An 18,029-nucleotide genomic window follows, 5' to 3' on the forward strand; every position below is an offset into this window, starting at 1 on the left:
TGGTCAGATGCTGTAAATGTTCTATGTATGCAACAAGGCTGGGGTTGGCTAGAGCACTGTGGGAGGAGAGGTAGAGAGAGAACCTCGATTATGTAGCATATTCATGTTGATAATATATATAATCAAACAGCATGCTCTCAGCCAGGTCTTGAGCCCACATGTATTTTCGAAAGACAAATTGTAGTGAATTTTTTAAAATTAAGAAATTATTATTTTTCTTGAAATTTAGACATTACAGGAGAAACTGTCCAGAAGAACACAGCAAAACTACAACTTGGAACGCAGTAATACAAACCTGGCCAGAGTTAACAAAATTATAGATTGCCCTACAGGAAAAGAACAGGTACTTCTTCATTATTGCCATATCCCGTTCCCAAGCACATGACAAAACAGCTATTCAATAGATGTCTGACAATATAACTTGACTATAGATATTTAAAAGCAACTACCCACATTTAAATTGCTCAAAACAAAGAAGCAGTTGGATAATCTTGCTACCATCAGTGGGCAGTGGCCCACAGGAGACAGCTATGGTGTAGCAGTAAGGCACAGGCTTACGTTTATAGGCTTAGTCTCTGTGTTTGCTCTGCCTTTCATAGTTATATGACCTAATTTACCCCTTCAGAGGCTCACTTCCCTCCCCCATAAGGTGGGTGATTGTAATGAGCGCTGATGTTTTCTAATGCAAACCCAATAACACTTTAAATCACAGACCCCACTAGGTGGATCTCCCAAGGCTGATGTCACAGTTACTCATTCTCAAGTGCAGACGCGTAACAGCATGAGACAAAAGCTTCAGACTGAATGTGGTTGCATAACATGATAAAGAGAACAGGCAGGACTATGCTTTAGGTGAAAGTAACGGGAGTCAAGGATCCTCCACCTTCAGGTTTCCAACCAAAATGGTGATCCCATTAGCAGAACCATGAGTGGAATTCGAACTCAAGAAGCTATATAGTAGCCCAGAAATGCAGCCCAGCAAAACCTCAAAGAAGGGAATTATGTGGAAACACTAGGAAAAGCATGATTTCAAAGTGCATTTCCTTCCTCGTGCTGCTTTTCTCATGACCTGTAGGTGGAGAGGGAGGAGAGGCAGACCTCTCAGGATACCAGAACTTCAAGATGCTACCAACTATTGATACTTTCCTGAACAAAAGCTACAGAGGAGAAGGGCCCTGGGGCCTATCAGAAGACAGGTTCAGCAAGGAGGCAAACAGGAACCCTCTCCACCATTCTGAAGGGAAAGTAAATTTCCAGTCTCTCAGAGCGCTATCCCACAAGAAGAAGACTGCAGAGGAAACTTGGGTTTCTATCAACATGACTTCCTTTCTAGAATTCTGATCTTCAGAATCATCACCTCATTTGCCACTTATGTTTAACTTCATGGCTACACGCTGGTTACAAAAATCCTCTGCAGTCCTCCCTGAAGCAATAAAGCATGACAATAACACTGCTTTAACTCTATCATGAGAAACTTGGGCTTCCTTGGAATTTGAGATCCTGCTTTTTTTTCATCATTTTTTTATTAATTACAGACACTGACCAATCTTTTCTTTTCTAGCTTCTTTAGGTGAATTTAGGTGGCTATCCTGTCTTAAAGTCTTCTCCCCAGCATAATATTACATTTGGTATGGATAATATAATAATATGTGGACAGCTCAGCTAGAGCTATTTATCTAAAAATAGAATCTGACACTTATTCTACTCAGGCAATTTGATTACAGATTCCTACTTTTGGTACTTATTTAAATTTTGCCCCCATTTTTAATTATTTGAGGAGTATTATCTGATTCTAGGGCACTGTGAAGGTGACCTGGGTCATCTTTTGAATTCCCAAAATTAAAACATTAAAGTCACCAGTAACAATAAAAAACTACATCTTCTGGAAATTTTTATTTTTTCTTTTTATAATAATTTATACAAGCTTACAGATTTTCTCTCCTGAATCTCATTCACACTTCGCTTTAATCCCCCTTTTTACCTTAGGTTTAAAAAATGTCTAAAACGCTGCAGTACACTGGATTTAATTCCTAACTTTCAAGGCCTAAATTGGAGTCAAAAGGAATAAAGACTGATATTTTAGGCAAAGAGATGTTTAATAGCACATTTCAGGTAATTAAACCATGGGATGTAGTTAGGAATGTTCTAAACAGCACACTAGGAAAACAGTTTTAATATTTCCTGTGTAAGTAGGAAACAGGGAGCAGATGAGTATTTCATGTCACGGGTCATGGTCATGAGTGTTCCTCCTGGGAGGAGGGGAGCTATTTAATGACTTTTCAAAGCTAAAAAGGCTCTTAGATATCCTTTAAAATAGTACCACTGTTTTGCAAAGAAAGACGCTGAGGCCCATTTCCAGTGCTGGCACAGTGAAAAGAAAAGTCAACTAGGAAAAACAAACTTGAATTCAAACCCAGAATTTACTTCTCACTAGTCTCGTGAACTTGAGAAGCCCCAGGCTTGCTATACCTCAGCATCCTTATGTGAGAACTGGAGATACTAACTTCAGAATCCCTTTTCCTTTGAGGCTTGCTGTAAAGGTAAGTTTCAAGGAGTCGGTGTGTCATTTACTCATTTATTTAACAGTGATCAAGGAACTGCAGTGACACAGGCAAGATGTTAGTGCTGAGAATCTAGCAATGAACATGTCACGGTCCCATCCTTAGGAGCTCACATGCTGGTCAGGAAGATGAGGCACATAAACATATCATATAATGTGGCTCAGGTTTTGGACACCATTAAACACTGGAAAGACTCAACAATAAGCAAAAGGAAGCGACCATCATTATAATTAAAATTAGTGTGGACAGTTTCTAGGCCTCATAAATGTATTCTAAAGGCATTAATGAATCAAATAATTATCCTTTGTTTCAAGGTCACAAGGTATGAAGTGATGGGACTTGAACAGGTTGGTTGTTCTCAACCTTGGCTGCATATCAGAATCTCCTTGGAGGTTCAAAACAAACAAATAAGCAAAACCGATAACTGATGTCTGGGCCCCAGAAGAGATACAAGAAATCAGATTTTCTGGTTGTGTGGCATTAGCACATTATAAAATCTCCCAGGTGATTTCATTTTCAGCTAGGCTGAGAACCACTGGCCTGTATAATATCTAAGCTCTAACGTTTCGTGATTTGACTACTGATTTATTTGTCCCATGTCATTCTTTTCTAGGAAAGTAGGTTTGGTCTTAGACCTTAGGGTTTCTCTAATGACCTCTGAAAAGTCATTAAGAAAAGGCTGTACACACTTAAATTCCAGTGAAGAGGCATTAACAGAAGTATGATTAGAAGCAGGGAGTCTGGGGGTGTATAAGTACCACAAACTAATCAAATGACTAACAACAGGTGGACAAATAAGGAGGACATTACAAAGTTTGTCTTGTCAAAGGCACTTAATTATGCAAAAACCACTGAACTTGGCCCAAACTCATGTACGAAATCCACCTAGGTGCCACACATATAAAAGCCAAATTCAGAATATATTCACAACTAAACTAGGTCAAGTATCTTTAGAATTTTGTTAGACATGAAAATATTTTGTTTCAATTTTAAAGGACTAGAAAAACTATTAAGGTTTTCTACTTTCCTCAATATTTTTCTCTGCCTAAAACACATTTGCTTATTGGATTACCCTTGCAAGGTAGTAGCCATAAATCAATGGAGGAGGAGAAGTTCCCTAAAGAGTTCACAGTAAGGTAGATAGCCTTACACAGAGGGGTATTTAGGATCTTCATCATATTGTAAAACTATTAACCAATAAATAATAATACCATTATTATTTATATTATAAATAAATTTATATAAATATATTTATATAAATTTATATAAATAAATTTATATTATAATACCAATAAATAATACCATTACCCAATTTTTCACCTTAGCATTCTGCAGTGTTTTGTAGTTTGGGAATGATAAGTATTATCTGACGCACACCAACCCTGCTTCTCCCCTAGTTATCCTCCATCTCAGCAAAGGCACCACTCACTATTGAATTATTTAGGCAGGATTCATCCAGGCACCTTATGCTCTCTTGACCCATACCTGCCTATTATCAGGCTCAGGTCATTCTACCTCCACCTACTCTTTTCACATCCATGACCACTGCCATAATGTTTTGTGTTAACATCACCTATACCTAGACTAGTGGTTCTCAAACTTTTGGCTCTCAGGACACTTTTACAGTCCTAAAAATTACTGAATACCCCCAAGAGCTTTTGTTTATGTGGCCTATATCTTTCAATATTTACCATGTTTAGAAATTACAACAAATTTTTTCAAATATTTATTAAAAATAACAATAAGCCCATCAAATGTTAATATAAATAGATGGTTTAACGAAACCTAACTATATTTTCCAAAACAAACAAAATAAGTGAACAAACAGTTTATGTGTTTTCCAATGTCTTTAATGTCTGCCTTAATACAAATCAGCTGGGTTCTCAAATCTGTCTCTGCATTTAATCTCTTGTGAGATGTTGTGGCTTTAGTGTCTAAAGATAACCTGGCCTTACACGGATACATGGCTTAAAAGGGAGGAAAATTTTAATAGCCTTTTCAGATGATTGTGGATATATCTTCTAGTCTCTGGAAAATTCCATTGGACACTTGTGACAGAATGAGTGAAAAAAGATGAATAATTAGCATTATTAGGAAATATCATTATGAAAATAGTTTTAATCTTGTGGACCCACTGAAAGGTCTCCAAGGAGCTTCCAGGGCCTGCGTACCACACTTTGAGAACTGCTGGCCCAGACTGCTGCCCCGGCCTCCTTATGATTCCTTAGCTTCCACTCTGGCTCCCCTACAATCCACTCTCCTCTCCAAAGCCAGAGTGTGCATTTAAATATGCAAGTCACATTATATCACCACCTACTTCTGACTCTCTTTGGACCCTAGATTAAAATATGCAATCTCTCTGAGGGTCTCCAAGGCCCTGCACAACTCAGCCCTGCCAAGCTTTCCAACATCACCTGGACCCCTTGCTCCCGTCACTCCAGTTACACTTCAACTTCTTCAAAAGCACCGAACTCCCTCTCACCTCAGTCTAATGCAAGCTATTCTCCTCTGCCTTGAACGTTCTTCTATCCTTTTCTGCCTGCCTCACCCTTCAGAACTCAGCCTACATGATTCTTCCTCAGAGAGATGCTTCCTGAACAAATGCTAGAGATAGTATTTTCATTTTACAGATCAGCAAACTGAGGCTCAAAGTATTAAGAAACTTGCCCAATGTTCTCACAAATAATATCTCCAGAATTTGGATCCAGATCCCACACCAACATCCATGAACGTAATCACTCTGCTACACAGTCGCTTAAACAGTAACTGTAAAAAAATTTTTAAATTAAAAAAAAATTTTTTTTGTAAAGGCTAAATCCTACAGGGCTCTCCTGACCTTGTTATTAACCTCTTTACTTTCAAAAACATCTGAAGCAGTTGTTTATGTTTATAGTCAAGAAAGTCTTCCCCTCTGGACCCCAGTCTCCCAGTGGGTCCTTAGGTGTCCCAGGTGGCACCCCTGACATCTCCGAGGCTCCCGCATGCAGAGAGGGACATCCCAGCCAGGAGCCTGGGAACAGCACGTGATGACACAGCCACAGGACTGCTTCTGCAGCACCGGCCTGCAGACCTCCAGCAGTCTTCCCACTTCACTCCTCCTCACTAGAGATCCTCCCTGGGGGCTCCAGATCATACCCAGAGCAAAGTAACATGACCCGCCACATTTCCTTGAACTCTTCATCGGATTCCCCCCAACCGGAGGGTCCCAGCTTCAAATCACATTGAGTTCTTCAGATTCAGCCTCCTTAGCTCGAGGTGGTGGGAGATAAAGAAAGATGATCCACAGGGTGCGGGCTGGGGTTTCTGAAACAGTTTAGCCACTTCCTGACTCCATAAACCTGAACAAGTCTGTCTGCTACTTTGAAGCTTAGTTCTCTTATTTCAAAGATGGGGCTAACTATGTCAGTAGAGCGCTATGAAGAATAAAAGGGGCAGAAGTTGTGAAGAAACTCCGTAAACCCTGAAGTTATACAGTCAAGGAAGTTATCGTTAAAAGTTATTATCATATATGATTAATTTAGAGACATTTTGCATCTAAGGCCCCTCCCTCTCACAGATGCTTAGAAAGTGGCCTCAGAACCAGAGCCCTTTATTTTTTTTTAACTTTTTATCTTTTTAATTAATTTTTATTGGAGTATAGTTGCTGTACAATGTTGTGTTAGTTTCTGCTGTACAGCAAAGTGAATCAGCTGTACGTATTCATATTAATATATCCCCTCTTTTTTGGATTTCCTTCCCATTTAGGTCACCACAGAGTACTGAGTAGAGTTCTCTGGGTTTTACAGTAGGTTCTCATTAGTTATCTGTTTTATATATATTAGCGTATACATGTCAATCCCAATCTCCCAATTCACCACACCACCACCCGGCCCCGGTATCCATACGTCATTCTCTAGGTCTGTGTCTCTATGTCTGTCAGAGCCCTTTAGATGTGCTGCATTTCTCTTTGGACAACAAGTAAAGCTCTGTAGCTTGATGGGTAGGCCATCAGATAGAATCCAAAATGTAGTATATTAACTTGGTCTCCTATGTATAATGAGACTGTTTATGAGAGTTCTCTTAAATTCTATAATAACTCTAGAAAGAAGTCATAGCGAATATACATTATGACAAAGTACTCAAGAAAGAGACAAGACTAATTACTATTAACAAATTTTTCAAACCAAATCAACACTGTAATATCTATGTAAAACTATGCTCTCAACTAGACTAAAAGCAGTAGTTTTTGACTAGTAAGCCCAGTACTTTCTTTAAAATATAATTATATGAGACAAAGCTTTAGTTTCTAAAGATCTTCTAAAATATTCCTATTGCTTCCTCAAATACAGACTGTCTCATTTCCTGCAAATTGTTTTTCTAAGTCTGTTCAAGAATATCAACTTCATTAAAACTTTAAAGACTTAATCCTGAGTTACGGCTTGATGAGATCTCTGTGGGATGAAAGAAATCAAGAGATCACAGTACCTGCTATTTTAAAACGATCTTACAATGGAAACATCATTTGTTGATGAGAATGCACTGCTGTAGAGAAAACAGGATTAAAAAAACACATACAAAATATCAGTTTAAACCCTAGGGTGGGTTTCTAAAGAGAAAAGCCTGGGTTTTTTTTAACAAGACATTAAGCCAAATATCATTTAATTAGGCTGATTTTGTAGTTCAGATATGAGTCATACTTTTAAAGGAGAAAATATAATAAGACTACTTCCTATAAATGTAAAGTATCACCTGTCATGTGAATGTATGCTTGATCTATATATTGACCAGAATTATTTCAGTTTATAAAAATCTAATTTATATGCCATAAATTACATGATTAAGCATTTCTCCTTTTTTTGTCAGTTTTCTTCTTGAAGTTTCTATTTTCTGTGATGCTTCCTTCATCAACATCAAAGGACATATTTGATAGTAAAATTTGGAATGAGTACGCTATTAGATACTATACATCTACCAAAACAAGTCAGAAAAATGCTAAAATATTTTGAGTAACCTCAATTTTTATAACACAGACAAGGACTCAGAAACAAGCAGAAACAGGGACTCAGAAAAACGACAAATGAAAATCAACAAAATTCAGTAAAATTATAATCACTTCTTTGATTTATTTTATCCAGCCGGTATAAATATACCACATCATTCTTTAAGAGGGAGGTAATATAAAACCAAAAACTTAAGTTATGAAAAACATCTAATGTTTTTTAGGTGAGGAATTTTCCTGATTACTTCTGATTTTTTAATGCTCTGGTTTGAGGGAAGGAATTAAATTATATAGAAAAATAATAAAATCACAAAATCACTTAAAATACACAGATTTAGGCTTAACTAACTACTCCGTACTTTCCAGAGAGGCTCTCATTTGAAAACTCAAAGAGTGATACGAATGACCTCCAAGGTTCCTGGCTGCTCCAACATTCAAAGATTCTATAAACACCTTTCCCTTCCTGATGATGAATGCTATCCATTACCTGCAGCAACTCCTGAGTCAAAACATAAATAATTCTGGAGTCAGTCATTTGTACAGATGTTTCTATTCAAAAGTAAAACAAATATTGGAAATAAATAAGCCATGTAATTCACGTGGATGTGCTAATAGCTTAGATATGGCAAATTAAGTGGTATCAACATTTAAGCAAGTATTCCAGCACGTCTGGCTCATACAGGTATTTCTCACATAAATAATTACTCAAGAAATAATGACCATAGGAACGCTCCTTTCTTTATTAGAAAGTCCACAAACAGAACTGTTCTAAAGGCTTTTTTATGGTTCAGTGCCCTCGGCCAACGTGCCAGTTCAAGGTCTCCAACATTTCATTTCCAAAGAGCTACAGCCCGCACAGTGCCTAAGGGGCTAACTATTCCTGCACTGTCTGTACGTCTTCACTGTTGGATTTACTTTTATAATGCAGGCTGCTATAGGATGGTCACTTTATTTTTTTTTAATTTATTTTATTCAAGTAGAGTTGACTTACAATGTTGTGTTAATTTCTGCTGTACAGCAAGGTGATTGTTATACACATATTATACATTTTTTTCATATTCTTTTCCATTATTCAGTATCACAGGATATTGAAAACAGTTCCCTGTGCTATACAGTAGGACCTTGTTGTTTATCCATCCTATGTATAATAGTTTGCATAGGATGGTCATTTTAGAATCCCAATTGCCTATGTCTCCTTCTACCCGTTACCTCCTCTATGAGACCGTATTCCTGTTCTAATTACAAAATAATAATGATAACAAACCTTAACGGTAAAAATAAATAATGCACAAAATTATTTCCATTCTTTGACAGAGGGCATCCAGTTCATCATACCACTTTTTTCTGTGTTGTGCTGTGAAGTGCACAGGCAAGAAGAATCAACTGGATCAAGTTCTAGCCCCAATCTTTCCACAATCTAGCTGTGCAATCTTGTATAAACCACCAACTTGCTATGGCTCAAGGATTTCTTATCTTAGGAAGGATTCTGCTTACACAATCCCCGTGTAAGCCATCACTGTGCTCCAGAGAGGGCATTCACAAAGCATCTGAGGTGCCCTGTGGTCCTGGAACTGCACAACGGGAGGTCTTGCCCTGCCAATTCTCACATTTTCATAATGCAATATCATGATTTTGAAATCTGAGACCTTTACTGTGTAATTTCAGTATTCCCTCTGTGTTTATGAGGTTTCAACATGATACGTATCAGAACTTGGTGAGTTAAGACAAGGATTAAGAGACAATGTGTCAGCCCTGAAATCAGAAATACAACCGTGGCCTTTCCCATCCAATACCTGACTTAGCTTCACTGTTTCAGGCTCTCTCCCCTGGCAAGTCTGGTCCATGGAACTTGTGTCTCGTCAGAAATTCAGAGTGGAAATTCTTTATCAGGACAAGTTATTCCACTTTACCATTTGTGACTCAGTTTGTAGTTCACAGAATATAGCTTAGAAGGGCTAGTGAGTTCAAGGATAACTCAAATATTAAGTGAACATAACATCAAAGTGCTTGTAAAACAGATTTGCTCAGATAGTTTTTTCCTTTTGGTGTTTAGCAACTTTCTCCCAATCCAGCTAAAGAATCCTCTCTGGAATTGAGATGTGGAAGGTGCTATATCTTTCTACATAGACTCATCCCATACTACATGAATCATAGTCACTGACAGCAAATCAACAGGTTAATTGTTTGGCTTTGTTAGTAACAATAACAGGACACTATCATCTTCCCCAAAAGCTTTGCTGCATCCTATGCTCCCATTCTTCTCAGCTAAGCTTCATAACAAACTGAAGTCTACGGTGGACAGAAACACGTGTGCTGCCTTTGCACTGGGTATGTCTTAACAGGTCCTGTCACCTCTCTGCCAGATTATTACTGTGACACTTAAGCTAAAGGAATTCACCAGTCATGATCTCTTTCCCGAAATGTACGCGGAGTAGATGAAAAAGAGGGAAAGATTAAATGAACTTTGAAAAGAACAATAAACTCAGCAATTCCCTCAAATTCTCTATTTTCTAATGAGATGCTAAGGAAAAGGTCACAGGAAGCAATTTCCTTATGCAAAAGTAAGCCATGCAAATCACTCATCTCCAAATCAACTTCAACAAAGATCAGTCAAGTTTATCTTATCCATTCACAAAAACAATCTACCTATCATCTTGATGACCTTGTTTGTAACTGAGGAGGCTGAGTAGAATCTATTCACAAACGTTATTATCCCAACTAGAGTGCAAGAACGTACTTCAGAGACTGAGATATAAGAGTCACATGGAATTCAGAGCCTTGAAGTCCCTTGCAGACCACATAAGCCCTGAGAGAAAATGGCCCCCAAATGATCCTTGCACAACAATACAAGAGATTTGACTTCCCCCTAATATGAATTATTTACTGTGCAGAGATAACTCTAGTATTTTGCATACATCTTCCCTTTATAAAATGAACAGGCCATATTAATTGAATATAAAAGAATCGGCTTTACTAGCTTCTGCCTTCAGATCATAATTATTTTTGTTTACTCCTGAAATTTACTATTTCATCAACATCACGGAATAAGAAAATGAGCCCACTAGGGAGTGAATAACGTCATGAAAACTCAATGGAAAAATGAGATGAGATGGCTTTTTCATTAAGGCTTAATCCCAAATTTCTAAACTAATTCTGAGCCCCACTTGTCCAGACTTTCCAAGTGTTTTCTTCACCCAATGACCCTAGCCCATATGCTTCATTCCTGGAACCCAGGAGAACATCACAGTCAGAGTTGCAAAGATGCTAACCTAAACTAGTCAACTGATCACAGAGCAAGCTTTCTCTCGAGACAGTATTTCCTTTCAGTTGTCTACAGTAAGGGTAGATCATCTGCAGATTGCAAATGACCCTGTGGGCCACACCCAGAGGATCAATAAAGTCTGATGGAAGCACAGACCTTGGAAATTCTGCTTTCATTCTCTCCAGGTAGCCTGGCTTAAAATGGGAATAATCACTCTGAAATTTTGAGGTATCCAACGTCCCTTTGTAAACAGAGACACATCAAAGACCAACCATTTGAATTTAGGGCCAAAGAAGAGAATCAGCTTCAGAAAGGCCAGGCCTAGAAGATCTCGGATAAGTCTAAAGTTTTCTTTGCACTCCCTGAGACCAAACTGCAGATACTACGTTGTTCCCATAATGTCCCAAGAGTAAGTGTGAGTGTGCAAAGGATGGAAGGAATAGGACAGAAAAGTTAATGAGCAGAGTCATTGGAAACAATGAGAGCAATGGGAGGAAGAGAATAGGAAAAGGAGGTCTGTGTAAAAGGAAGTGAAAGGGCATGGGTAAAAATGCGGAGGTGAGAAATTGATCAGAATGTGAGAGAGACTGGACTTGATGTGTTGCTAGAGAAAGACTTAGAAAAAGAGTAAATTTAAGTTGATCTGGTGTCTACTAAGTGTCTATTATGTGTTAAGAATTGTGCTAAGTGTTATGAGAGATATAGGGAGGAAGGTTTATTTATATTTAGGTCCTCAGTAGGCAGATTAAACACTGGCTAGCTGGATGGATGGATGGACGGATAAAGGGATGGATGAGAAAGAGAGAGTGAGGGAGAATGAAGTGGTCACTGCCCTCAAGGACTCTACAAGCTCTATGGGACCAGGAGCATCGATATATGTAACTCTCATCCTAGTCAAACCGTGGTTTCATCAAGGTATAAAGTGTTTTCCTGAATATGGGACAAGACGTTATTAACTAACAGAGAGCGACTGAAAGATGTCTGAACATTTTTGGAGAACGGGGGCCAGAATGGAAGAGGGGGATCCTGGTTCTCTATCGTGGATGCCCCCTGTGCTTTTCAGAAGGGGAGGGGGGTGTCAGCCTCTAGAGAGCCCACCGTCTGTACCTCTACTGACCTGGTCTCCGCCTCACTGGCCTCTTGCGGCCGCTGCAGAAGCGCACTTTGCTGAATACCCCGAGGACGTGCCTCTCGCACAGGGAGCGCCCGTCTTTGCTGGGGCTGGAACGGCGCTTGGAGGCCGACACCCGGTCGCTGTTGGACTCCCTCGCCTGTCGCTTCTGCCGGATCAAGGAGCTGGCTATCGCTGCAGCCATAGCTGCTCAGCGCGGGCCCCAGGCCCCGGGTTCCACTGCGCCCTCGGGATCACGCTCCGCCGGGGCGAGGGCAGGACCTCGGCGGCCTGGAGGGACAGGGCAGGCGCGTGGAGGCAGTGCTAATATTTGAGAAGGCCGCAGTACCGAAACCCCGGCGCCCACAACGTTAGTCAGAGTCTGGGCAGTGGCGACAAAATGTGTGAAAATCCAGATGTAAACTTCCCCAACCGCTGGCGGTGGGGGCGGGGCGGTCCCAGGCCTTCCTGTTAACTAGACTCTTGCACCCCAAACTTGCACCCCAAGGCGATCCGCGTCCAAGGGGCAGTGGGGAGTTTGGTCACACTGCGTTCGGAGTACCAAGTGGAAAGGGAAGAAGGATGTCCAAAACAACAAGCCGTGCCCCTGCTGGAGAGGCGCAAGCGTTGTAAGGTGTCCAAAGTATATCTACACATATATACATACAAAACCCGTTTACAAAGCAGTCTGGACCGAGGCGGGTAGCGTGCCCCCGGTAGAAAATACTAAAAAGTGAATAAAACGTTCCTTTAGAAAACAAGCCACCAACCGCAAGAGAGGAGAGGAAGGCAGCAATTTAACTCCCTGCGGCCCGCAGTTCTGGAGATTAGGAGGTCCGTCCCGGCTGGGTGAGGTCTACGGAATGCATCGCACCGGCTGCGGTTCTCCAGGGGCCCGCCGCCCGAGTTCTGGAATTCCGAGAGGCGCGAAGTGGGAGCGGTTAGCTGGAGTCGGGGTAGGGGCGCCAGGCGGGGGCAGCTGTTTCCAGCTGCGGCGAGCGCGACTCCCCGCCAGCAGCGCTGCAAGGAGAGCGGGAGGCGCGGGAGGCGAGGGAGGGGGGAGGGAAGGAGGGACGGGGAAAGAGGAAGGAAGGGAGGGAGGGAGATCCTCGAGGGCCAGGCACCCCTCCGGGAGAAACCCGCGAGAGGCGAGCGCCGCGGGTACGCGGGGTCCCGAGAGCAGGTGCTCTTTCTCTTTCCTCTTTCTTTCTGGCACAAGACGGGCACAGTTGGTGATTATTTAGGGAATCCTAAATCTGGAATGACTCAGTAGTTTAAATAAGCCCCCTCAAAAGGCAGCGATGCCGAAGGTCTCCTCTCCAGCTCGGCGCCCACACGCCTTTAACTGGAGCTCCCCGCCATGGTCCGCCCGGGGCCGCCGCACCGAGCAGCTCTCCGCACAGGCTCAGAGGGAGCGAGGGAAGGAGGGGGCGCCCTAGCGAGCTCGGGATCAGGTCATCGCCGCGCTGCCCGGGGCCCCCAGGCTCGCGCGGCCCGGCAGTCGGCGGCTCACAGGCATCAGATCAGATGGGGATTACCCGCCGGACGCGAGGCCGATCACTCAGTCCCGCGCGGCCCATCCCGGCCGAAGAAGGAAGGGACCCGCGCGCTGCGAACACCCGCGCGGCGGCTCGGGTGGGGCGGGGGCTGGCTGCGGGCGACGTCGGCTCCAGGCGGCTGCGGCTCCGCTTCGGAGCTACCCACCATGGTCTGGCGCCCGGGGCGCAAGAGGGGCCCCCTAGGCGGCCGCGTGTGGGGGTCGGGAGGTGGCTGCGTGTACCACTGGGGCCCTCGGGGCCCGACGCAGACTCTGGGTCCGGGGCCAGGAAGCAGGTGCGGGCTGCCGCCAACTCGGCCAACCTGCTGCGCGGGTGGCAGCTCGGAGCCGCGGGCTAGCGGGGTGCCCCCCGCCGCCTCCTCCCCAGGCCCCGGAGGGGGCGCTCAGGGCTGAGTCCCATTCGGGGGCTGAGGCTCCAAGCGAGCCGAGCCGCACCGGCTCCTGGACGCCGCCGCCGCCGCCGCCTAGCCGGCTCGCTGGGTTGGAGCGCTTAGCTCCACAGGAAACTCCAGGCGGGGACGACCGCCACCGAGACGGAGGGTGGGACGAAGAGCAGGCGGCCGCCGGTGTACCTTTGGCACTGCTCGCCCACTCGCTGAGAGCTTGGGAGCGCCCAGGTGGGGCCAGCCTGGGGGCCAGGCTCCCGGAGCGCAAGGAATAGCAGAGAGCTCGGGTCCTCCTCCCCTCCCTCGCGCCCTCTGTTCCCAGACTCTTCCCCCTCCCTCCCGTCACCCCTCTCCCCCTTCTACGCCTTCTGTCTTTCCCCTTTTCTCCTCTCTACGCAATCCTACGTGATTGAGGTTTGTATGAGAAATTCTCAGAGGCAGAACGAAGGAACTGCAGCTCCGGTCGGCTCTGTCCCATCCCTCCCCCAAGAGAAAACACTACCGGCCCATTAAAGGATCCGGGTACACAGAGAGGGGCTAGGGGTGAGGCGCCCACAAAGCAATCTGCCGTCTCTCCAATAAGCTGAAGCACAAAGAATTCTCTTTTTAGAAAGGAAGGCAGCAGACACTGGAGAAAGTAACAATGCCTGTTGGGTCCACCTTCAGCACATTTTGGAACAGGAAAAAGTGTCTCCATATTTGAGGAACCCAGATTTCTGGTTTCTATCAGGAAACGTGCAAAACAGGCTCAATCCTTAAAATAAGGAACCAGGTGAGCACCCTGCAAAGAGGGGAGGACGAAGGTGGAGTGAGAAGGTGACTGTGGGCAAGGGCAGTCAACAACCAGCTGTGGAGGGCAATCGGGTCTCCAGGAGTGCTTGTGATGACAGCTGGATGCAACAGAAAACTCAGCGGGGAAGATAATGTCACCCAAGTTAAAATGCAGCATGAAAAAATTTGGAAACATAAAGGACTAGTCATGCTAAGGCCTGGAAGTGGCTATTCATACTTAGTATCTCTCTTCAATCAGTCTTCAAATATCCCTAGTCCCTCCCCTTAACAGACATTCCACTAAGCATCAAGGGTAGTGCCAAAAGATTTAATGGATGATTTCCAAGCAGAAACATGTATGTTGGAAATACCCTAAGAGTGGGCAAGGAACGTGAAGGCCCTGGCAGCTACTGAGAATGGATGTGGGCTGTGGAGAGGGCCCAGGAATTCTCTAGATGTGGGCACAAACCTGTGGGCCTAGTAGAAGGAGAAGAATTGAGGCCTGTGAGGCTGTTTAGAGCAAGCACTGTGTTAAACAGCCCCCCATGTCTGGGGGCCTGGACCTTTCATGCTGCAGCGGGACATAACACAGGTAGACAGGTTTACGAGGCAGACAGCTGGGAGGATTAAATAGGCCAGGCGCCCTGAGAGGGGGGAATCCCAGCTGTCAATGGGGAGCACCACATCCCCTGCAGCTGTTCAGTGTGCCTGAATAAGGGCAGTGAACTTGGGATTCTAACAGTACATAACAGGGGAAAAGATATACATACACACACACACACACACACACAAACACGCAGGCGACCACACACAGACCTCTTCTCCAAAAGTGAATCCAGCCAAATACATTTTCAAAAGCGCATCTGGATGTGGTAAGGGACATTACTGAAAATCAATTGTTATCACTGTCAATGATATGGGAAATGTTATGGGAACATCTGGGAAATGTTCACATTTCACACATAAAATTACGTGTTTTCCTTCCTTGGCTACCACAAGGCTTGTCTTATTCTTGAGGAAGGCAGGTATAAATAGTACTGGCTGGCTTTGGGGGCTCCTTGCCTCTTGCAGTTCAACACCCAAAAAGGAAAAGGTCAGCTAAGGTGAGGAATCCAGAGAAACGGGCGAGAGAGGGGTGTATAGTGAGGCCTTGAGAAAATCACTGCTAAACTGTGAGTCTTTTTCTTATCCTCAAGATGGGAATAATCATTCCCATCTACCTCACAGAACTGAATATGTATGCGCAAGCATTCTGAAAAGTGGAAAATGCCGAATGAGTAAAAGAGATGATGACAGTGTTTATTTTTTTAAGAAAATGCATGATATTCTTCTGAGATGCTTTTTTTAAATGTAGATCCCTGATGGTTTCTCAGAACGTGAAACAGAAATCTCTATGAGTAGAGCTCAGGAATTTTGAGTTTTTGACAAGTTCTTCAGGTGTCAAAGTTTGAGAGATATATAGATATAGATACATTTTAGATAACACATTATCCTAGAAGGGAGAAATAAAATCAGACTCTCAAAAATTTAACACACTTTACTAGAACTACAGTCTGTGCCTGCCCCCCACCAAAAAAAAAAAAGGGCCTGGAAAAAGAATGTGTGTTCTCTAATCTTTGAGTGTGTTAATTTTTTTTTTCCTGTACGTTTATGAGACATGAAAGATGTTTTGATGCAGAAGGTAATCAGTGCAGCAGCACAGGAAAGAAGAAGGTGATGGAGGCAGAGATGAAAAAGCAGATAACAGTTGCTGTTTGAAATTTTCTTTGTCTTGACATGACAGTATCATTAGGCATTTAAGGAACAAAATGAAAACAATAAATGCTAGCTTTCTGAAAGTGACATTCCATGTCTTTAGATCGCTACTAAGCGAATGTGGTGTTTTCGATTCAATTAGACAAAAACTCTACTTCTTCCCTTGCACTCCTGTGGCTATTGTCAGGGTGCTTTTTAGCTGTTGAGCCCTTTAACTCATCATCAGCATCATTTACTTTATTTCTCCAGTGAGAAGAAGAGGTAAATACAGGGAAATCTGAGAAGTTAGGTCCTATTTACATGGCTGTTGAGATCAGAAGCAATACCCTAGTTAATTTTTTTATATTCAGAAATTCAGGGACTTCCCTGGTGGTCTAGTGGTTAAGACTTCACCTTCCAATGCAGGGGGTGAGGGTTTGATCCCTGGTCAGGGAGCTAAGATCTCACATGTCTCACAGCCAAAAAAACCAAAACATAAAACAGAGGCAATATTGTAATAAATTCAATAAAGACTTTAAGAAATGGCCCATATCGAAAAAAGAAAAAAAAAATTCATTAGTTTCCTACCTGGGCCACTAATTCTCGTAAGTTTTCCTTCATGGTTACTAGGACATTTCCAATATCTTTGCATTTGGGGTTCAGGAATGAGATTACATCAACCTACTGATTATTTAATTAAAATAATCAGGTCATTTTGAAGGGCAATATCTCAGGGATAACAATATCTTGACTTTTTTGCTCTTTTTTTGAACAACTTGAGAATTTCCATTTACAATTCTGAAGACAGCGTAGGTGGAAGCAGTGGAATTACTTGAAGAAAGTTGCCAGATACACATTGAAACGATAATTATATTTCTGACCTCCCTTCAAACAAATAAAACATGGACAGTCTTAATCATCTCTGTATTTTAAGTCATTTCTGTGTTCTAAAGGGGAAAAATACAGAATGTTGAATAGTTTTTCCCGTATTTATAGGCCAAGTCTTTCAACTCCTAAACCAAACTATTAGGACCACTACAGTCATTCACTTGAAACCTTGAATTGGGCACAGGTTGCATCCAAGGCCCTGTTTCAGTTACCAAGGGGAACTCTTTACACCTCTGCATTCTCCCTGCCCTCAACAAGCTTATAGTCCATCCCATCATGATCTTATTTGGCTCTTGTCTTAATCACCCACTCACCGTATACTACCGGACAAGTTATTCAATCTCCAAACCACATCTGTAAAATACATCAATGATAATGACATGAGCAGTACCTATCTAACTGGGCTACTGCAAGGCTCAAAGAAGATGTGACCATAATGTAAAGTATTAGAATAAGCATGCTGTCATTAAAATATCCATTTAAATCAAGTCCCTCCTATAAAATCCAGACTTCCCAAAACAGGAAAACATAGCTTGTGATTCATACACACCATCATTCACTCCTGGACATAATGTATTTAACAAAGGCAGGAAATCTACTTGAAATGAATGATTAACCTTGACATTGTAATGGCAAACAAAATTTTCATTAGCGGAATATTGTCAATGTCCTTGTCTGTTGGGAACACAAAGGAGCCAAAATGAAAAAGTGTCTCCATATTTGAGGAACCCAGATCTCTGGTTTCTATCAGGAAACGTGCAAAACAGGCTCAATCCTTAA

At 42.7% G+C, this 18,029-nt stretch overlaps 1 protein-coding gene across 3 annotated transcripts in view; it reads right to left on the reverse strand.

The window, feature by feature from the left end:
- Window positions 1–18,029, reverse strand: part of FGF12 (fibroblast growth factor 12) — a 538,040-nt gene that overhangs the window by 227,860 nt on the left and 292,151 nt on the right. Inside the window, exon 1 of one of the 3 annotated variants that reach the window (XM_024752118.1) lies at window positions 11,919–12,117. The exons of the other annotated variants lie outside the window; for them this stretch is intronic. Coding sequence (XP_024607886.1) covers window positions 11,919–12,117 — 199 coding nt within the window. Of the gene's footprint in view, window positions 1–11,918; window positions 12,118–18,029 lie in introns of those variants that run through there. 3 annotated transcript variants of the gene reach the window in all.

Source organism: Neophocaena asiaeorientalis, unplaced genomic scaffold (assembly GCF_003031525.2).
Source record: "Neophocaena asiaeorientalis asiaeorientalis breed wild unplaced genomic scaffold, Neophocaena_asiaeorientalis_V1.1 scaffold293, whole genome shotgun sequence".
Taxonomy (NCBI): Eukaryota; Metazoa; Chordata; class Mammalia; order Artiodactyla; family Phocoenidae; genus Neophocaena; species Neophocaena asiaeorientalis.